This window comes from Fukomys damarensis, unplaced genomic scaffold (assembly GCF_012274545.1).
Source record: "Fukomys damarensis isolate Sample0158 unplaced genomic scaffold, DMR_v1.0_HiC HiC_scaffold_5, whole genome shotgun sequence".
Taxonomy (NCBI): domain Eukaryota; kingdom Metazoa; phylum Chordata; class Mammalia; order Rodentia; family Bathyergidae; genus Fukomys; species Fukomys damarensis.
The window spans coordinates 84,885,861-84,909,183 of NW_022900917.1; the positions used below are offsets into that span (position 1 = coordinate 84,885,861).

A 23,323-nucleotide genomic window follows, 5' to 3' on the forward strand; every position below is an offset into this window, starting at 1 on the left:
CGCGCAGGGCTTCCCCGGCCGCGCTCGGTGCAGGGGCGGAGGACCGCGCTGCTGCGGGCTGAGCTCGCCAGTCTCTTGCAGCCGGGACGCAGGATGGGGCTCCTCCAGAGGCCGTGTGCAGGCCGTGATTTCGTAAAGATCTTTTTAAGAAAAAAAACCTTTTAATGGTTAACACATAGCCAAACTTATGATAGGAAGTTTAAAATATGCATTTCTGTTCAGTGGGCTCAAACAGATATCTGCTTATCAAGCTATTTGTAGATAATGTTTCACATTTTACAGAATTGGGTTGAAAACGTTAAGCTTTTTCTTTTTTTCTTTTCAGTGTGTGCAAATCAACTCATTCATAAAACTAGTTTTTACTACATTTTTTTCCCTAGAGGTAGAATTAGGTTACACACACAGCCGAGATACCGTGTAAAACACATTGTCTTTATGATGGGTTTCGTTAGCTGCTTGGTAATTTTTTTATTTTCAGTTAAAGTTTCATGCTTTCCCTATTGTTTTTTAATCTTTATTAAGTTTAGTGATACATTTTTAGGTATGCAGTACAGTTACATTCATCATTGGGATCTTGTAACTTTACAAGACTTATCGTGGTTCTTATTTTTCCCCATTCCACAGGCCTCCCTTCGCCCCCTCACCCTTCCGTGTTTACAAAGACATTGTTTCCATGTTTTTCCTTTTTAAATATTTTTTCTTTTCCCTTTTTTCCCTTTTCCCTACCTCTCCCACTTCCTCTACTCTTTAGACTTTTCTTCCTGTTACACAATATCAATTATACATTTTGACCTTTATTTACACTTTTAATTTTTCATACCAGAGAAACTATTTGGTATTTACACATGTGTGACTTATTAATTTCACTTAAGAGTATAGCCTCAATGTGAAGATTTAACTAGCATCAAATTTGAATATCAGTCTTCGCAAAGCAAAGACGATATTTAATCAGCTATCTTCGTGTGAAACAGGGATTATGCAAAGGTGGAATAAACTGTTACTAGAAAATAAGTTAGCTTGGAATGAATTTTTTTGTTAAGTCTATAAGATATAGCCATGCAATGTTGAGTTTCATAAATACTGTTACATATAGGGTCTCTGTACTAACCAAGATTGCTTGTCACTATTTTCTCTTGAGTTTGTAAACACATACCTTTCAATGATTGTTTTACTTTCTGTTACTGGCTTTGTGGAAGGAAAGTCCTTTCCTTAAGATCAAAGTGGAGATCCCCTAGGGCAAAGTTACATTATGCAGTGACACATTAAATCCAAGAACAAGAAACAAGTAGTTTGTGCTCTTACTCCACTCCAAATGTGAATGGCATCTGCCTTGATCCCCAGTACCAAAAAAAAAAAAAAGGGGGGGAGAACAAAGTAGAAACCAAGTGTCTTTCTCTGGGTTCCCCTTTTTATCTATGCATACCCAGGCTGTGTTCCTCTAAGACCTTCAGAAGCAGGGCTCATAGCAGCTGACGTGTTAGCCAGGTGAGCGGCAACTCCCTGAGCAGAAAGCCAACTCTACTTCCTCAGGCTCATTTCCGCTTTAGCAGCTTTCTACACTAAAATAAAAAAATCATCCAACTACATATAACCTTATATTATTTAAGACTGTATATGTATGTATATAAATATATATGTGTATCTTGCTCATATAGATAGATATCTATCTAAGATAGATATCTAGATATCTAGATATAGAGAGAGGGGGGATTATAGGTATAGATACAGATCTTGCTTATGGTAGGCAAGCACTCTACCACTGAGTTATATTCTCAGCCCTTATTTAAGCCTTGAATATTTTTAAGGTTAGCTATGTGGAAAACATCATTGATATATGAATTAATTAAATATAACAAGGTCATAGCATTAAATATTTTATTTTAAAATTAAATAAGTATTAATGAATGTCTCAACTAATACTTCAGATAATTAAAAAATAAAATTAACCCGAAGCTAGTGTGATGCTACCTGCCTGTAAACCCAGTTAGTTGAGAGGCTGAGGCAGGAGGATAGCAGGTTGAAGGCCAGCCAACTTAGTGAGAATGCATCTCAGAATTAAACATAAAAAGAGCTTGGGATGGAGCTCAGTTACCACTGGGCTCAGTCTTAATAACTGGACAACAAAAGTAAGCCTAAAAAGTGTTTTCAGATAACCATACTGTAAGTCAAAATATGATCTGGCCCAGAAGAAAGGAGAGCTGTTGTTTATTGCATGTCTAGTATGTTTCAGGCCCCAAAGAGGCAGTTTGGATTTATCGTATTTTTCATCCTAACTTTCAAAAGTAATTTTATCAATAAAGGAGACTTGCTGCAGGAAAGTTAATCAGCTCAGTCAAAGTCACAGGGCTAAGGGTGCTGGAGTTCACTCCACAAGGTCAGTATGATGACCTTCAACCAGATGATGCTGCAGCTACAGCAGTGAAGTTCTGTGGGGTCTCAGACTGAGGAACATTCACACCGCTTGAGAGGATCAGGAGAGACATCACGGCTGGCTACGTGTGGCTGGGGGGTTTTGACCTATGGAGACAGCCCAAGACCCAGCATTGGTGTATACACACCCAAGATCCTGTGTCAGTCTTCGTAATTTCCACTTCACTGTGCACTAAGTTTAGGACGGTGAAGTTCAGGAACCAATAGAGCAATTGGAAGAACAGACCTCCTGTGAGTGAATGATTACAGTCAATGGTTTCAGAGAAATCTGAAACCTGAAAGTCTAGATCCAGCCAACACAGGGGTGAAAAGACCTTTAAAAGGCTTGTATCCTAATCCTGTGAGCTTGGCTCCAGAGTCTTCCTGAGGGAACCTGCAGTGGGGCAGGGGAGAAAAAGATAGACTTCAAAGCCAGAGAGGCAGAGGAGGTCAGCAGGGCCTAGGGCAAGGAGCACCATGTGTTGAGCCCCAGAGGCTACTGTGCTCGTGTGTGTACCATCAGGAGGGACTTCTGTGTTCCCCTGTCTCAGATTTCTAGTTGGGGACAGTGGTGGAGGGAATACTTAAGGAGGGTATGCCAATGTAAATGAGGATATGAAGTCTGATCCTAACAGTGTTGTTAAACCAAACTTTGATGCACACTGCCATTTCCTGGGGAGACTTAACAGTAACTGTTTCAGGTAACCTGGCAGTGTGGTCTACAGCCAAATTCAGGAGCCACTGCTTTTTATCCTTTGGTCACTGACCTTGGTGATTTCTGAGAAGATATCCACAGTGCAAGTGTCTTATTAGACAGAAGTAGGTTTCCATCCACCTGCCCAGATTCATATCCCAAATTTAGGTTATTCCACATATAATGGGAAGTCTATTTCTAATTCTCCCACATGAGTTTATGGCTAAAGAAAATCTCTGTTCCTAAACAGTTCTACTTATTAGATGTAAGCTTTTGAGAAATACTTTCATTAAGGAGATATTAAAATGTCTCCTGTCATCCTTTTGCCTGTGTGCTTACATATCGACAAGTTAAAACAACCTGACTTAAATTAGAATAAGACCTAGTCATCAGTAGATTTCAGAATATAATGCTGAAGAGAGAAATCACAAATGTATCTTGCAACTTATTACTCTTCCTCTGGACTAAAAATGTCTTGCAGTGGTAATAATAATGACAGTAACAATGAACTGTTGAATGCACAGTGTATTTAAGTGCCAGGCCTTGTACATGCTGCTCTTACTAGCTAATGCCATCCTGCAAGGTGGGATTATTCTCATGCAGCAGATGAGGAAATGATGCAGCACCCCTAAGGTACTCTCAAAGCTTGGTGTCTGCTCTCATCAGGTGACTGTGATGAAGAGCCTGGATGAAGAGCCTGGATGGAGAGGGAGCACTGAGTGCAATCTGTGTTCATCCTTTTTGTAGATATTCTGTGATGGATCATAAATATTCAAATTAATGAATATTTTTGTCTCAATTCTACCTCTAAAAGTTAGAAGTTCAAAAATATTAACTGAATTTTTCAAGGACACATGGCTTACTCAGAACACTCAAAAATTTTGTCTCAAGTCAGATAGCAAATGTAAAACAGAACTTGGATTAAATCTATTTCTTCTAATTCTCGGTCCTTCTGTTCTTTTCACTATGCCATGGTCATTACTTGTTACTGACAAACAATGGGTTAAAGGGCAAGAGTAAGGGCCATTAGGTAGTTACTGGAAAGAAACTAACATTGCTGAGATCTAATTGTCATTTACTTCTTTTTAGATATTCAGATGAGTTCCTTCTAATCTCATAATCTGTTTTGTGAGTCAGTATGATTAACTTCATATTATAGATGAATTAAGTGACGATGGGAAGTATTTTGTAATTTTTTCAAGTTCACCCTTGTGGTTTGGCTCTGAAGTGTCCCCCCCCAAAGTTCCATGTGTTCAGGGGTGGGGCTACTGGAAATTGATTTGCTTTTGTGAGCACAGCCTCACAAGTAGGTTAATCCATGGAGAACTTTGTCATTGGCTGAGCTATTAGGAGGTAGGTCCAGCGGAGGAAGGTCAGTGGGGGCATAACTTGGATGGGTGTGTTCTGTTTGGCTCTCTCATTGTCTCTGCTTTCTGAAGATGTGAGGTAAGCAGCTTTTCTCTGTCATGCCCTTCTACCATGGTGTTTCTGCCTTAGAGCCCAGTTGACCATGGACTAAAACCTCTAAAACTGTGAGCCAGAGTAAACCTATTTTCTTTTAAATTATACATGTCCAGTGTATTGTCTCAGCATTAGAAACATAACAGCCATTAAGAGGAAGATCTAGGATTCTATCCCAACTCAGTCTGGTTTCCAATACCAAATTCTCTGGAGTGGCAGAGCTGGATTTAATACTAGTATATCTGTTTTCAAAACTTGCGCTACTCTTGTTGATGCCACAAAATTTCTCCAGTAGAAGAGCCACCACACACATGCACACATAATCACAATTTGGTTCTAATGGAGCCAAATACAAAACTGTGGATTAATGGACAGTACAAAGATAATAGGTTTCAGGTTGATAAAAGATACTTTTATGATCCTTCAAGTCCCAAACTTGACCCTGGAACTCATAAGATAGCACAGATTGCAACTCAAAGTGCTGTAGCTGCTTTTGGGGAACATGCATATTTTCACTGTTAAACAAATTTCTTATGGAAACTCCCCACAGCCACTACCTGTAGACATTTGGCAATAAATTATAGGGTCTGCTTAAGAAAATGGAAAAAGAAAGAAAAACAGTGCACCCTGTTTGGCTTTTATTATCTATCCACTCCCCCTATAATGAAGACAGGGATACTGTGCTTGTCAGTCAGCACTGACTGACTGAATCCAAATTAATTTATTCATTTACTCAAAATATATTCCTTAATACCACCTGTACAACAAGCTCAACTTTGGTACCAGGACACAAGAGTCACTGGACATATAGGTTCTTATGGCCAGAGGCAAAAATCAGAAAAGCAAGCTACACTGCAAGAGGAGACTGTGTCGGGGTTGGGGAGAGGCCAGGGTGGAGGACTTACTTTAGAAAGGAGTTGTAAACTACAGCCTCTAAGAAGAGGAGCATCTGACTTAATCTTGGGCATTGACTCAGTGAGGTGAGTTCATTTCTGCTTTCCCATCTCAGAAAGGGCAGGTTCCTGTATGAAAGCATGGGAACTCAGTTCTTGCCCCTGAATGGGCAGTGAGAGCAGCTGTGATTCCCCAGCCATCCAACTTTTTGCTCTCTGAGTAATATAAAAGGTTAGGGGGAAGAAAAGGCTCCAGTGCACAGTAACCCAGTGCCCCGTCTGGGCTTTGTGCCGCCCACAGGTGGAGGCAGTCGCAACACTAGTGCCTTTCTCCTGTCATCTGCTGGCACAGGAGCAGAATTTATACTTCCTAGATGAAACCAGCCTTTTGAATCAATCCCATTGCATGATCCTTAGGCTACTCTCATATAGGAAAGTGTCTGACCCGGAAACCCTCAGAGTTGGCCAGCCTGTATCTGTTCTCCGGTGAGTACACATTCCCACTTTCCACAGCCACAGAAAGACCACCTTCAATGTGTGTTCCCTCTTTTTCCTTGAATGGCATAGCATTTTTAGCCAGAAACAGAAAAATGCTGCTTATTTTGTTGTGAAGATTCAAATCTATTGAATAAATATTTACTTTAGTCTGGAACTTTAGGGCACTGTGTGGGTCCTGTTCCTGCTCTGTGATTCTGGGCAGATAAATACTTGGCATGTTGGCTTGCTTGTTATATGTATGTACATGTGGCACCCAGAGACGAATGTTGTACTGGCTAGCTCAGGTCACTAAGATTAAATAAGATCATCTACTAAACAAAAATATGCTCCACTGTCTAAACTCTAATAAGTAAATGTTAGCTGCTAGTATAATGATGATGAAGATAAGGCTGATGAAATTACATTCATTTATATAAAAAAATTTAATGAATACCAAGTATAAATTGGGCACTTTTCTAGGTACTTGGAGCACATTATCTGTTGACTTTGTAGAGCTTGCGTTACATTAAGCCATTCCATAAGAGTCAGCCTAGAATTCTATGGAGAAGTTATTATATAAATGGTGCCAATTTCCTATTATCCTATTATGATCTAACTAACCCTGTTTTTCTAATGTAACAAAACACAGAAATGCAGACACGTTCCTGTTTCACCAGGAGAGTATGCTTATGAAATGGAACCTTTCAATAGGGATTGTCTCAGAAGTTGGACACATGGTGTCCATACTGGTGAAACTATTAAAGGAAATTATTTAAAATGTATCCTGTATATCACCCTCAGAGATCAATGTCTTCCCTCAGCAAAGCTGGCTCTAAAATGTGCCTTTGGCTACCCCGAAATGCTGTGTGTGGCATGGAAAGAAACTCTGAGATATTGAGCAGGAATATAAAGGTTCAATTCTAGCCACATTGCTGCAGTTTGCTGGTAAATTTTCCCAGGCTTCAAAAGGGTATTTTGTAGACTCCGATGATGTAAGTGGGTGTTCCCACTTCAGCTGTGGCCAGCAGATGCTGTGTGACTACTCTCTGGCCACATGTGCTGATAAAAGCAAGGAAAATGTGAATAATGGAAAAGAATGGCAGACAGTTCTCTTGCTGGTGGTAGTGATTTCGAACACAAGCTAAACACACACTTAAGCTGCTCCCTGGCTTAGTGCTTTAGTCGCCTTGAAATTTTTCACTCTTGTGAGAATGACTCATGTCTTGGAAATGACAAGTTCCAAGTCTGGTGCTTCCAGCACCTTTGGGCACTGGTTAATTTGCCCTTTGGGATTGTTTAGCATCCCACCAACTGTGTTAATGAGCAAGGGATGATGCTTTCCTTCCCTTTCCTGAAAACTCAGCATTTCACCACCTTCCAGTGGTCTCAGCTCTCTTTTGTGTTGGATTACTTTTATCAAGCTCCCTTCTTGAGTGTGTGGTGGCTTATGTAGCTGCTGAAAGTGGAACAAAAACTGGTGTTTTGTGTATTTTTTACACTCTTTAACTGCCACCTTAAACTGCATTGTGTTTGTTTTGTTAAAACTCTTTCTCAAACTTTATCTCATTTTTCTCCTCAGCACAACCCTGTAAAGAATGTTTGACAGTATTATTACCTGTATTTTACAGAACAAATTGATGTCAGCAAGCTTGAAGCCTGGTCTCCAGACTGCTCTGTATTATCTAGTGTGTTTCAGAAAAGTGAATTAAGTGCACAATGGGTAACCAAAGAAGCAACAAAAACCAAGAACTGATTTCGTACTAACTCAGGAGTTCCAGGCTGGTGGGAGGCTCCTTTCCATATGGCAGTTCAAGGACCAAGCTCAGTCTTGAGGTCTTGTGGGGTCCTAGCATCTTTTGATTATGTATATAAAACCCATGGAAGAGAAAGAGAGATAGGAGGAGGTGCTGCCCCTCTTTTAAAGGACACTCCTGGAAGTGGTGCTCTTGAACTTCCAGAGGCTAGAGTAGACTAATGGTGCATACATAGTCTGTGCTCAGGATGAACGATAATGCAGTTTGTAAGCAGCTTTGCTGAAGTTTCCTAGGAATGTAATGCAGAAACATAAAGCACAGCCAGTCAGCACTCTCAGTGTATGATCATCGAATGTGAATGCAAGAGTGATGCCCTGTGCCCCTTAACACTGTGATGGCCATGCAACCATTAACAGCCCAGACAGTATAGATGCCATGTAGACATTCAATTCTGACTTTGATGAGGATCAGGGAGATATACACAGTATGTCAAGCAAGAGGTTTTCTAGAGATAATTGCTTAGCATAAAACTTAAATTTTCATTTATAGTAAATATATTCAGCCTTGAAAAATTAGCTGGGTCAAAGAAAAATGATTAAGCACTAATCATATATAAATGTGATGAGCATCCAAAGTTGATGTGAAGGACAGAAAATGGAACACATTTATACCCATTATCTCACTCATGATGGTTTATTCTTAGGAGAGGAGGGCATAAAACATCATGGGGAGAAGAAAACTAAAAGATTTACACCAAGGATCCTTTCAGTACTCAGCACTGAAAATGCTTTGAGAAACACAAAAAAAATGCTCTCCTGTCTGTGAGTTGCTTAAAACCCTATTTAGGAGATACACAACATATAGGGATGTGTTAAAAATTGACTATTACTAAGAATTGAAACAGGTTTCAAGTCTAACATTCAGCAGCTTTTGATAAGCTAGAAACTCACCTGTTGAAATTAAGCACTAATGTATTTGTTATTTATGTAAACATTTATTATATACTTACTGTATTCCAGTAAGGTTCCTAAGCCCCAGAATCTAACCATCTAATGTTGGTGATGGTAAACACAGACAGCTGAACAAAAGTGAACAGTTCAGGGTCATAGGGGCTGTGAGAGATAATTATGCAGAATATCTCAGGATGGAGAATTTTTAATGTCAGAGGGGAATTTGGAAATAATCACATATCAATTCCTTCATTTAATAGATTTTATAAAAAGTCCTGAAGAGGTAAGGTGACCAACTGAGGTCACACAGCTGGCTAGAAGCCAGATATCCTGATCTCCAATTTCAGCTAGCTGTGTGGACAGGATGTCAGAATGAAATGAGATTACACATGAGAAATTCAGCAAAATCTTTGTGTTCTTCATTTATTACTATCGGGCCCTGAGGGGAAGAATGGTACAGAAAGAAAGACTGCTTCATGCTTTAAGAAAAGTCATGTCCATACCTACCTATGATCATGTACACAGAATGCTGCCTCAGTCAAAAGATCTAACTCATATTAGCAAAAACACATCCAAGCATTTGCTTAAATAGACTGTGTTTTTCAGTAGCACTGTCACCTCATTTGATTCTTGCAGTAGCTCTCTGAATCATGGCAGAAGGGTGTCCATAGCCAGCTCTGGCAGAACTGCAAAGTAAGGTGTGGAAAGCACATAGCAAGTTGAGTGAGAAACTCATGTAGTCCTGAATCCTTGTGTGGTGCTTCTCCCATGACACCGTGTGCATCATCAGCCTGGCCAGGAATGGTTAGTTAACTTGGGTATCCTCTAATTATATTGCAGATGCATTGTGAGAGGTTTCTATGTATCCTGAGAATAATTGGAACCACACTTTTTGGAGTCTCTCTTCTCCTTGGAATCACAGCTGCTTATATTGTTGGCTACCAGTTTATCCAAACGGATAATTACTATTTCTCTTTTGGATTGTACGGTGCCTTTTTAGCATCACATCTCATCATCCAAAGCCTATTTGCCTTTTTGGAACACCGGAAAATGAAAAAATCTCTAGAAACCCCCATTAAATTGAACAAAACTGTTGCTCTTTGCATCGCTGCATATCAAGAAGACCCAGACTACTTACGAAAATGTTTGCAATCTGTGAAAAGGCTCACCTACCCTGGGATTAAGGTTGTCATGGTCATAGATGGGAACTCCGATGATGACCTTTACATGATGGACATCTTCAGCGAAGTCATGGGCAGGGACAAGTCAGCCACTTACATCTGGAGAAACAACTTCCACGAGAAGGGTCCTGGTGAGACGGACGCATCACATAAAGAGAGCTCACAGCACGTGACACAGTTGGTCTTGGCCAATAAAAGTGTGTGCATCATGCAAAAGTGGGGTGGAAAACGAGAAGTCATGTACACAGCCTTCAGAGCCCTGGGACGCAGTGTGGATTATGTGCAGGTAGGTCTCCAAATTCCTCCCAGGGCAAACATAGTGGAATAAAGCAGCCTTTGTGTCTCTCCAGTTATATGCTGTAGTCCATCCTTGTCCCTTCTGAGCACAGGGCTCCTTTCAGCCCATTGGAAAACAGCACGACTGTTGAAAGCACTATTTGAAAGGGAGGAAAAAAAACTTGTAAAACTGTTAAAACTATCTATGAAAATGCTCAACCTGTGCCATGGTGTTGGTTAGAAATCAAGATTATTTTAATAAGAGACCCTTCCTTCCCTTCCCTCCCCTCCCTCTTCCCTTCTCTGTCCCCTTGGCTCTGCCAAGTCAAATCCAACATCATTTTCCACACTTAAAAAAAAAATCTCTGGCTCTGTAAGAAAATAGTGTCTGTCTGAGCAGAAGGATCTTGAGAAAATCTGCAGCCTGAAGGGAAAGCTAGAAAGGGTTTTGCACATACATTGGGCAAAGTGGGAGGAGTGACAGTGATTTTGCTTTATGAGTAAGGAATTCAAAATGGAAAGTGGGAGGGGAATATAAAAAGAAAATCTTAGAGCAAAATCAAAATAATGTTTATTTCACTCCCCAAACAGCATTACCTCACTCACTCCAGTTTGACCTTTGAAAGCATTTGTGATGATATTTGCTTGTATGAAATCAGGTTGGCTGTGTCTCTCATTAACTCTCGGACAGCACTCTGTGTTTTTCAGTGCAGTTCTCACTAAGGCTTTCTTTAGAATATTTAGTAGGGTTCTTATACATTTTAAAATTTTAATTTGTAGTTTGATTTTGAGCGTGATGATATCAAAAAGGGTGAAATGTGTCTAGTTTAAGCTGGAACCATTTTCCGATCCTCTTAAAAATAAAATCCTTATTTTCAAAAGACCTATCCTGTAGGGGCTTTGTTGCCACAAATTCGTGGCTGTCAATTTTTAGAATAGTGAGATGGGAGTGATCATTGGCTATGAGGTCAGCTGGCCAAGGCCCTGATCACAAATATTCACAGTTATTGATTAAATCCAACTCTCTGAGCCTCAGATGGTGGGAGAGAATAAGCCAGTCTCACAGTGGTTTCAGATAATTACGTCTAATGTCAGGTGCTTAGGGAGAATTGTTTATGATAGTATTGTCATATATTTAAAGGTGTTCGTACTATTTTATACATTCACCTAGCCCATACTAAAAAATTATAGTATCTGCTAATTGTCAAAAGAGGGTTAGTAAAATTAACACCTGGAGAGACTGGAGACTTTTCTTCATCGATACTCATCTGCATATTAATCTCACTTCTAGGGAATTGACAGAATTTCTCAAGTTTCTCCTAATTTCTTGATGGTGGAACTTCGTGAATAAGGTAGTTTCAGTAGTGTTTACATGACGCAACTTTGCGCCTAAATGAGAAGACCTAATCTAGACATGAGCATGAGAGAGGATCTTAGAGGATGTAAAGAATGAAGCTTTGTGCCTAACGTAAGAAAACATCTGCTTTGATATTTTGCTTGTACTTCTAGTTAAAACAACTGCTGCATTTGTAAGTTCTAATCAAGACACAATTATATGGGTTCTTTCTTTCACTTAGTCTGCTCCTTCAAACCCCTTCTCCCATCATACTTTTGAGTTTTGTTTTGAATTTTGTTTGTTTCCTTGACAACTTTACTCTGTGCCTGTCCAGGAAAGAATAATGCAGAATATGAGAGGGTAGAGTAAGCTTCCTGTTTGTGCCCTGGGTCTAAGAATGGTCCTCCCACTGCAGCTCCACATAGAATGAGTCTAGCAGTTGGTCTCAACTGGGCTGTGGTGCATCTTGGAGCTACCAGCTGGGTGCAAGCATGCAGATAAGATTACAAATGTTTTGCATTCTGAAACTGGTAATTTTATCCTGCCACCCATCAACCAATCCCCCGATATTTAACTACTTGACCTATAAAAATGGGAATTTCATAAGGTTCAAACCAAACACAGAACCCTCATCTTCTATTCTGACTGGCCCTGGCTTTGGTGTGAATAAACTGTAATAGTACATAAAATCCTAATGAGGTAACTGACATTGTGAAATGGGAAGCCAGGGGCTAAAGGTGCAGGGAAGGGAGGATGCGAAGGGGAAGGGTAATAAGGGAAAAGAAAAAAATGTGAGAAAATGAAAAGATGGAAATAAAGTGTTTGTAAATGGGGAGGGGAGGAGGGGTGAAGGGAGGGCAGGGACAAGGGGAGAAAATGAGAACGAAGACCTGTCATGTAGAGGTACAAGATCCCAACAATGAATGTAACTGTACTGTATCCCTAAAATGTACCAATAAATTCAATTATTTAATAAAAAAAAGAAAATGATTAAAGCTAAAAAAAAAAAAAGAAATTACAAAGCAGAATCCACAGAAAGACAAGAGGGGAAAAAAGGTGTGAAGGGGTCAGCAGTGACAGCACTGCGTGTAGGCTGATTTGAGACAGGGAAGCAAAGTTCAGGTGGTGCTTCAGGAGAGAGTACTTACTGGAAAGTGCTGCTTGACTGTGGAGAGAGATGGCCAAAGGGGCCGATTTCCAACCACATCTGGTCATCGACACTTTTTGTTCACTGGGTTTGCATGTCTTGCTTGTTGCTCTCATGAACTGCTATTTCATACCTTCACCATACTCCCAGAACCCTGTCCAAACTCCACTCTGCTTAACTACTAACAGATGACCTGTGTCCTGCTATGGAACAAGTCAAAAGCACTATCCAAATACTTTCAAGACCATCTTTCTTCTCTTCTGCTTACACTGCCTCAGTGGTACCCAGCCCACTCATTATCTTTCTGCCTACACTCCTGTGGCCTCTGGTGTGCTAGGCTTCGCAGGAACAGGGCTTTACTATTGGCTGCCATTCCCTTGGTCTGTCTCAACTTCATCTGCCATTTTCTCTCCTGGCTACTCTTCCAGTTTCATGGGCTTTTGACTCAGTAACACCGGCACAGAGCGCTGGGGAAGTTCTGCTCTAGGAGACACCCAGCACGGCTCCAGGTTCACCTGAGGGTGCCCGTAGCAATGATCAGAGATGGGAAGTAGGAAAACAGAGGAAAATGAAGTGAGAAGTAAAGATGAAGGGAATGTAAACATGAAAAAGTATGAGGATGCTTTTTAAAAATTAGTTTTGTTTTCTAGAGGCCCTTGAAAACTTCTTCAATAAAGGACCAATTCTGATTGGATTAGATATTGTTTACAGTAGAGCAAAAGTCTTGCTTGCCTTGGCAGAGAACTGCTTCCATTTATTTACTAAAGCAGCACATTTAACAGGTTTTTAAAAGAATTTAAAAACAGCAAAATTAAAATTATTTGCAACAATTATAAAACCAATGGATCAATGCCTTCTGGTGTATTTCGTTTTGCTTTTTCTTCATTTTAAAAACAGTTTTGGATTAATTTAACTTTTTTGTATTATTTTGACATAACATTATCAGAAGACAAAGTATACTTTGATATCTAGATGATTTTCTTGCTTTATTTGCACTCTTGTCATTGATCATGCATACTACAATTTAAGTGGTTACCAATTGATCAGACAGGGAGGAAATAAATAGTACCCCTAATGTGTACAAGATAAATTACCCAATATTAAACTGAATACTTTCCAAGTACGTAACACATACGAATATTCCTAAATGGAAGATTATAAGAGATGATTTTATCACTAATTTTATCGGGTAGAATCCAAGATAACCAAAATGCTTTAAGTGGAAAAAATAAAGCTACATCATTCATTATAGTACATTATCATCATTGACTATCATTATTCATGTATTCTGCATTTGAAGATTTATTTGCAGATTGAAATTGCCTTCTAACCTCAAAAGCCACATGCGCAGCGCTTCGCGGGTCATTTACATACGTGAACCCTGTGGCAGACCGTGGGGGCCACCTCAGGCACGAGGTCCACTGATGTCGGACAGAGGGCACTTTGCCTCCGCATTTCCACTTTCGTATTGTAAACAGTTTGCCTATTTATAGTTTCCGTAATGCCATATTTCTCCTGTTTTTGTGCTTCCACCGGTGCTGCAGCTGTTCCTCGTGTCCCATGTTAGTGCTGCAGTCACGTCTGGATCCCCACGCAGGCCTCCACTCAGTGTCATTTTACATCCTTTAACCTCCGGATTCCTTCTAGCAGCCCACTGAAGTTCTGCCAGAGTGAGAGCAAAACTAAACAAAAAGTCTCATCAGAATTTACTTTCATCAGTTACTGTCATGTTTTTACCTTCTCCCCAAAGTTGGGGATGCTTATAGAGACACCCTGATTTGAAAACCATCATGGCGGGTTTTCCTTAGAAGAACTCCAAACATTCCGATTAAGTGTTTCACTGCCAACAGCAGAGGTGACAACATTTTGTTGCCAAAATTTGCAGCTGGCTTGTCCCCTTTGCTTTGTACCTCCTGTTAATTTGCATGTCCAGCTTTCCTAACAAGGAAAAGAGAAATCAGTGAGTGCTGTTTTCATTTGAATGCATGGGAGAGATCATAGGCTGACCGAAGCCCATTTTGTGACAATTTAGAAAATTCATTCTAACAAGGAATGCTTATGTCTTCCTGCTTCCTTTTAAGAAAAATAACAGAAATGCCCAACTTCTTAGGTGGCTACAATATAGAGATTTTTCCTTGGCTAGACATGAGACCTCATCATTAACTTAATTACTTTAAGGAAAAAAAAATCCTTCCAGGCCTTTTGCTCTTTCCCAAAGAAAGGTGCTTGTTATTCATATTATTATTATTTTAGTGCATTTTTTTCTTCTGGAGTGTTTTTACTTATTAATTTCAATGGATCTTTGTAGCTTTGAAGTTTTTTAGATTTTATGATTTTGTATTTACTACTTAATCTGAGACTTATAAACTTAACTGTGTACTTACATCTATATTTCATTTATCTAGAATCCAAATAAATAGAAAATCAACACTTACAAAAATAGAGCCTCATGAGACATTTATAAGGCCCTAGAAGTCTGTGGTTGTATAAGTAATGACAATAAATGGCCATTAATGATCCAGTTTTTAAAATAAGTGCTGGAGATGAAACCAGGGCCTTGTGTGTGCGAAGCAGACCTGTCCTTAAGCTGTAACCTAGCTCCCTGTGAGCTTGGGATGAGCCTTTTGGTTATGTGAGAAATTCTAAATTGCTTTCGGTATTCTGTTTTTGCAAAGGTTATTTTTGTCCTCATTTTTGGTTCCCCCTTATCCTGCATATGAAAAATCCCACAGAAACTGTCATACTTTATACCTTTTCACCAGACAATACAATTTTCAGCATCTAGACTTTATTTGTTTTATTGGCAGTACTGAAGATGGAACACAGGGCTTTGTACTTAAATGAGTCCCCAACCTCTTCATTTCACTCTGAGTCAGGGTTTTGCTTAGTTCCCCAGGCTGACCTTGAACCCTCAGCCCTCCTGTCAGCCTCCTGAGCAGCTGGGATTATAGACATGTGCCCCTTGCCCAGCTCGGGGTATAGATTTTAAAGGTGAATATTGCCCTTCTACGCTTCTATACTTTCAAAAAAGAACAAGTTCCCCTTATTGGTAGCATCACATTCCAAAGTTTGATGTTAATAAAAAGATGCGACATGCTTGTGACCCTCAGAGGGCCCAGGTCCCCTTAGCTGCAGGGTAAGCTTCAGTGCATTACCCCCCAGGGACTTACAGCAGGTAGTGGACAACTCAGAATCAGTTCAAACTAGTGTTAATTATTTTATTTATTTTCACTAATTAACAATCTAATCAGAAGTCATTTATATCGCCTGCTCCAGAATTCAACTTGTTTCATTTTAATTTCTTAGATACTAGAGGAGGTATTGATTTTCTTCTCTTTGAGTGCATTGTAGCTTATTTACAGTAATTATAACAGAGACCCCTTCTCTTGCTTGCCTAGTTTCACGAATTTCTGCCTTCACTTTGGTGTATCACTTTTTAGTGACTGCCTTTTGTTGAGCATTTCCTATGAGCTAGCCACTCTTAAGTGATTTAATGCATTATATCATTAACTATTACAATAGACTTCCAAGACCAATATGGTTAGCCGTGTTTTCCCCTGACGAATGGAGGCTTGTGAAGATGAATAAGCAGCCCCAAGTTAAGAAGCTGTACCAAGTTTGCCTACTGGGAAACAGCGGGTTGGCACCCAGACCTCTATGATTCCCAAGCCTTGCATGGTGTGTTTCTTTCTGTACACTGGCGTAGTATTAGGAGTTTAGGGAAAGGAACACCATCTTGTGTTTCCTAAGTAACTATTTTTGAATTTTTTATGTTTTATCATTAAGACAATGGCTAGGGAGTGGGGAAAACAGAATTTCTGTTTGCTTTGTTGTTAAGTAATGACAGGGACCAAGAGAAATTTCACACTCTAGAGATAGACTCACTGGGTCAAGTGCAAGGTGAAGAGTCAGGGTTAAGAAAGGAATAAAACTTAAGAACAGGAAAATGGCAAAACTAGTAGCAACGGAGGGGTATTGATTTATTTTCAACTTGTTTCCTCATTGAAGGCAGTCAGAACAATTTCCTCTTGCTCCATTGGCTTTCAATTCCTTTTCAAGTGGAGTAGGAGGTAAAGAAGGGGATCCATTAGTTGAGGTGAAAGGAAAGATGGTGAAGAATGAAAAAAAGAAATAAATATGTAGAAACAGCATTTTAGATTGGGTCTTCGCATTGGAAAGGCATAGGATAGAACAGATAGTAACATTTCCAGAGGAGATTTTTATTTGGATTGTTGTGAAGTAGATTCACTTTTCAGATCAATGAGATAATTTGCAATGGAAGGAATGCCAAAGGTAGCTCTGAATAAATCTGAATTTGTTCATATGATAAGAGAGTTGCAATGTGGAATCAGTCCCAAGTTTTTTTAGTTCTTATGATTCTCTGTAGGCATCCTCTACTTGTGGGAGTGATTGCCATGACCCTTTAGGCCTGAGTTTGCTTACAGAGTAAAATATGTAAGGGTTATCACTTTATGTTTGTAGCGTGCTTCTCTATAGTCCCCTTGTAATTCACAAAGTACTTGTAGTTATATTGTCTCACTAATGCATTGGGATGGTAGTAAAAAGCTTGTCCAAGGTCATAGGAGTTGTAAGTTATAGGACTCAATACTTGTATTAAGGGTTCTTGATTTTGTGGTCATTTGTTCTTAAAACAGGCAAAATCTTGACTAACGACAATCTGTATAGTAGATTATTAGTGTTCTGTGCATTATGCAGTATTGTTCCTCATGACACAAAGCAGAAGGAAACTTTCAAAAAATTTAATAAAATTAAAATAGGAGTTTGAAATGTATTTAATCTCAGTATTGCTGTTATTTTTATGTAAACAGAACCCTTCTCCTGGAACTGATTATTTTCAACCCAGAGTAACAAACTTCGCTTGTAAAAGTCTGGATAATAAGTATCAGGCTTTTCAACTGTTCAGCTTTAGTTCTTGTCATGTGAAAGCAATTGTGCAGTACATGTAAATGAGTGAGTATGGCTGGACTTTAATAAAATTTTATTCATGGACTGTGAAATTTTAATTTCTTATAATTTATATATGGCACAAATTTTTTTGATTTTTTTTCAGTCATTTAAATTATGAAACTGTCCATAGCTCCAAGGCCAAAATGAAAGAGGTAGTAGCCTGGACTTCACCAGAAGGTCTCAGCTTGCCTCTGCTGGTTTAGTCATTGCATTTTCATTCAAAAGGGTGTTAACTCTTGGCTGGATAGGGTGCCGAAAGGGCAATGGTCTTACGTTCTTGATTCTTGGTTCTCTCCATAATGTATTCTGTCTTTGATGTTTTCCACTCACTCCACTCATGCCTTGAGACTTTGCTGCATTCCCATATCTCCTTAGTGCAAATATTACAACCAGTGAATAATCCCATGGTTTCAGAACTTACAGGACCATCTTCAGTGTGGTCCAGAAGACTTTTGATCAGTTCTGCTCCCTGCATTCAGACCACACCTTGTAGTTTTTCCTTATTGAGGTCCACTTTGGCATAGTCAGGTATGGATCTCTCTCAGACTGTAGCACAGAGCTAAATAACCCATGTTCATGAAACTGCATACTTGTATTAACAGGCATAAATTGGCAAGAGATTTTACCTTGAAGTATGAATGTTAAGAGCTAAAGCTGTATTCTTTATACCTTAGTAAGCAAATGGCACTGTGATGACTTTATAGACTGACAGTCTAACGTTCTAGTTGGCATTCATTCAAAAGGTATCCAGAAACTGAAATCTCTACAGCTCTTTGCTCTCAATATGACAAACTCCTTCCCAGGAGATTTCTGAGAGCTTTCCCTTCTATAGAGTAGCCTCCTGGAGCAAACAGCCTTTCTCACACCACTTCAGGCACTCACTTTTGGAAACTGGGAGGGCAGGGTCCATTTAAATATGCAGAACCTCAGAGGAGTGTTAAGTGCAGTCCTTTCAGAGGCGGTTTCCCTGGCCTGCTGTGCTCACAAGCAGCGTAGTTATTTGAACATTAACTCCAGATTGCTCCCTTCCTGTTGTGTTTGGTCTTATTTTAGCTTTCTGGTTTTACTTTTCCCAGCTTGAGTAAATTGAGGTGGGTGTGGCCACAAAATTGAGGTGCTGATTCTAAGGGTGTCTTGGACTCCTCCTTAACTTTTCTGTGCCCCCACCTTGTAGCCACATCCAAACCAGGGACAAGCAAGGCAGTGGGGAGGCAAAAAGTCTCTGTCAGGTGACTGGCTGCCTTCCAGAGGCTTGGGATGTTTGGACTTCAATGTTAGTAAAATCCTGTTTCTAGCATAAAAATAAATGAGACTCTGCTGAGTTTAAATGAAATGCCAAAATATACTTTTCTTTAGAAAAATGAATACTTTTAATTAAGTAAAGTAAAATTTGAAAAGTGTAGATGTTAACTTCCTGATTACTAAAATTAGTTAAATCTAGAGGGTGGTTAGCTCACTTTTTATAACTGGGGATCCCTACTGCTTAAGTCCTTTCATTCAGTGATTCATTTAAATTATTATTTTTACTAGCATTGTCCTTAATACAATTAGTAAAATTGAAGGAGAAACTTGAAAAATTTGAGATTCCTTATCTAACAGTGCAAGGGATTCATGCTAAGTATATCTGATATCATGTTCAACTTTTGAGCCTTTGTGATTTTACAAATTGCTTGCTTAGTGCATTTTTTAGAAGTCGGAGAACAGTTAAAAAGTTACTTTTGGTTATGAATACAGTTGTGTGTTGCTCAACAATAGGGCTGCTCCCTGAGAAGTTAGCTTGAGTGATGTCACAGTTTCGCTCACACCAGCCCGTGTGCCTGTGACATCCCTGTTACACACGTGGCCCATTCTTGATGGAACGGCCTCATGTGTCACAGACTTGTAAGTAGACCTCCTCCGGATTCGGTCCAAACAGTAAAGCTGGACTGACTGGCAGTGTGATAGACAAACTCCTCTAAACCACCCAGCCTCAAGTCTCCTGCTTTAGTGGTGGCTGGTTTGGTTTCAGCATTGGTTTTGGATTTTTTTCATACAACGATTGTTTTTAAGAATAATAATCTACCTCTGTGGACTGCCTTATGGTGATTTTTAAACTAAAGCTTAGGTGAGCAGTCGACACTCTAGAATAACATGTTTCTCTTAAGGCCCTGCTGCTCCCTTCTTGATGCAATGTCGTTTATTTGTAAAAGACAAATTGTGTGAACATCTGCTTCAGGACTACTCAGTCATCCGCAGAAGAACTGCTCTTCATTTCTTTTTGTTTCTTCTTTTACCCTATAGAATTGCTCTCTGTTCTCTTATTCAGCCTACTACATGTTAGAAAATCTTTGCCAAATACACCTTCCTTTCAATATACCACTGTAGAATATTTCATTATTCAGAACTAAGGGATAAGTTGCTTAAAAGACTTATTTAAGCAATTGATAAAAGACATTTATGGTGCGAAGTCCTCTGCATTTCCCAGGCCCAGAGTATAATCAGGACATGAGCCTCTCATTGCTGAAATTTGGAACATCTCTTGAAAACCTGCACAATCTGCTTACCCTAAAGTTCCTGCCCAAAAAGTAATCTTAGCTCTTCTACCTAGCAGTGCCATTAACTTAAATATGAGACTGCTGACAAATAAACACTCCTACTGGTCATGGTCTAACATACCCTGCCATCCCTGTGATGCATGTTTTCTGAGGTCTTGTCACAGGAAGGCCGAGAGCATGACACTTGCGCCTAGTTGTGACTAATGAAATGCACTCAGAGCTCATTCTTTGCATTAACCCATTTTCTGCTTTTCTCTCTACAGGTTTGTGACTCAGATACCATGCTTGACCCTGCCTCATCCGTGGAGATGGTAAAAGTTTTAGAGGAAGACCCTATGGTTGGAGGTGTTGGGGGAGATGTCCAGGTGCACATGGCTTCTTTTTTGGCATGCGACACTTTTAATATTCATTGATTCACTGGATATGTACTTATTGCATATATACTTAATTCTGTGCTAATTACTGTTCTCAATGCTCATGGCACATTGGACTGTGCCTTATATGGCCTCTTTTCTAGCTAAATTGAAATGATTTATGATTTTCTTGCCAGCATATAACCTGTAGCTACAGTGGCTGATAATTTATATACAATATGACATAGATGTCTAATGCTTTCCACTATACACCCTTGGTCAAAAACTTAATGTTCAAAGTTCTAAAAAACTAAAATTATAAGTTCTAAAAAGTGCTAAAATTTGACATTGGAGTTCAGTTAGCTACAAGAGTAGAGAAATGGAAGTATGTAGAGAATAGATTACGTCTTATACCTCTGTGCTTAAATGGTAGCCAAATTGTGGTTGGTAAAAGATAAAAATGGAAAAGCAAGTACAGGAAAGAGAAATAGAACTCAAACTTACACTAGTGAGAAAGGAAAAAGTTAATAAGTGAGTTTTCCAATATCACCCATCCTTTATTATCAATAGAGAAACTGTTTGTGAACAACAAATACAAATGAAGCAAATTTGAATCCTATAAGGTGGAAAAAAAAAAAAAAACAAACCCAGGTGTATATGAAAGAGTAGTACTATGATGAAAAGGAGTCCTCTGAAAACATGACAAAGGAACACTGAAAACTGACAAATGAAGTTAGGTTTTAGCAAAAAAAAAATAAGAGATATGGAAAGTGAACATTAATGTTTGATGTTGTATTGTCATCTTGTCCATCTGTATCAGCATGTTGATAGTGAAGGCAAAGGAATGCATCAAAAAGAAAAAAGAAAGCCCGATGGTAATAAGAAGGCATGCACACTCCAGAGGAAATTGCAGTCCAAGTGAGACCGAGAGAGACTTTAGACATATTGCCAAGAAGCAGCTTATAATTTGCAATAGTCGTTATAGGAAGCATTATTTCAGGATTCAAATTTTATGGGGTGGTCAGAGCCATGTCCTTCATCACCAGCATTACAGAGAAGAACAGCAAAGGAAGCAAAGTTGAACCGGAGCAGTAGGAAATTAACCAGAGCAGCAGGGACTAGGACATTCAAACCTTCATGTTGTTGGTGACAGGGAGGAATGCTTGAGAGAAATCTATGGACTGACATGCACACACAACTGAAAACAGAGAAGAAAAATGTAACCATGTCAAAAAGAGAAAAGATGCCAAAATAGCAGTAGAGAACAACAAATCTCATGCTAAGTTGCAATCTCAGGATGCTTCAGGTTTGCTTGGTATTTGCAGCTGACACTTACTTTTTATTTATTTCCTTTGCAGATTTTAAACAAGTATGATTCCTGGATATCTTTCCTGAGCAGTGTGAGATACTGGATGGCTTTTAACATAGAAAGGGCCTGTCAGTCCTATTTCGGGTGTGTCCAGTGCATCAGTGGACCTCTGGGAATGTACAGAAACTCTTTGCTGCACGAGTTTGTGGAAGACTGGTACAGTCAAGAGTTCATGGGCAACCAGTGTAGTTTTGGTGACGACAGGCACCTAACGAATCGGGTGCTGAGTCTGGGCTATGCCACGAAATACACAGCTCGATCCAAGTGCCTTACCGAAACCCCAATCGAGTATCTCAGATGGTTGAACCAGCAGACCCGCTGGAGCAAGTCTTACTTCCGAGAGTGGCTATACAATGCAATGTGGTTCCATAAGCATCACTTGTGGATGACCTATGAGGCAGTCATCACTGGATTTTTCCCTTTCTTTCTCATTGCCACTGTAATCCAGCTCTTCTATAGGGGTAAAATATGGAACATCCTTCTCTTCTTGTTAACTGTCCAGCTGGTAGGCCTCATAAAATCATCGTTTGCCAGCTGCCTCAGAGGAAACATCGTCATGGTCTTTATGTCTCTCTACTCCGTGTTGTACATGTCAAGTTTACTTCCTGCCAAAATGTTTGCAATTGCAACAATAAACAAAGCTGGGTGGGGTACATCCGGAAGGAAAACCATTGTTGTCAACTTCATAGGACTCATCCCAGTGTCAGTTTGGTTTACAATTCTCCTGGGTGGTGTGATTTTCACCATTTATAAGGAATCTAAAAAGCCATTTTCTGAATCCAAACAGACAGTTTTAATTGTTGGAACCCTGCTCTACGCATGCTATTGGGTCATGCTGTTGACACTGTACGTGGTCCTCATCAATAAGTGTGGCAGGCGGAAGAAAGGACAACAGTATGACATGGTGCTGGACGTATGACCGTCCCTGGTTTGACATTGCAGTCACACTCCAGTGATTCCCTCGAGGGGCTGTACAGTTTGTGGCCACAGATAGCGCCACCAAGGAGACACATCACTGCTGCTGGAACTTGAACAAAGACATTTATATGGGTTTCTTTTGATTCTGCCAAAGTGAAATGATGTATCAGTAAGCAGACCGTGAGGTGTGACCTGTTACGTGTATGAGGTGGAATGAATGCCTTGTTTATGCACTTTGTCCTGACTGTGCGTCCGCCTGACAGTGCTGCCCTATATACCTCACTAGCCGTGCTTTTCTGGGTTACCATGGAAGAAAACGTTTTGGAAACTCAAGGAAAAGTTCTTTCAACCTATACAACATAACTTACAGACTGTTTGATAGCTAATGTTTTGGAAGGATTTTCTGTTTTAATTATACCAAATGAAATGCCAAAGGAAATTTTAAAGGCTGTTGGCTGTGCTGTGTTTTGATATAATTGTACTGTGTTTTAAAATTTTGTATGCCAATTTTTAAAACAAATTTTGCATATTCTATATTTTACTTCTCTGCCAAAATACAACTGTTCTTTCTTTATTTTTAATAAAATAGGCTCTGAAAAAATT

At 39.6% G+C, this 23,323-nt stretch overlaps 1 protein-coding gene across 1 annotated transcript in view; it reads left to right on the plus strand.

Annotated features, from left to right (window-relative positions):
* Positions 1-23,121, plus strand: part of Has2 (hyaluronan synthase 2) — a 24,064-nt gene extending 943 nt beyond the window's left edge. Inside the window, exons 2-4 of the mRNA XM_010635417.2 lie at positions 9,479-10,105; positions 20,344-20,445; positions 21,792-23,121. Of these exons, the coding sequence (XP_010633719.1) occupies positions 9,479-10,105; positions 20,344-20,445; positions 21,792-22,721 (1,659 nt within the window). The 3' untranslated portion in view covers positions 22,722-23,121. The remainder of the gene's footprint in view (positions 1-9,478; positions 10,106-20,343; positions 20,446-21,791) is intronic.
* Positions 23,122-23,323: the final 202 nt, after the last annotated feature.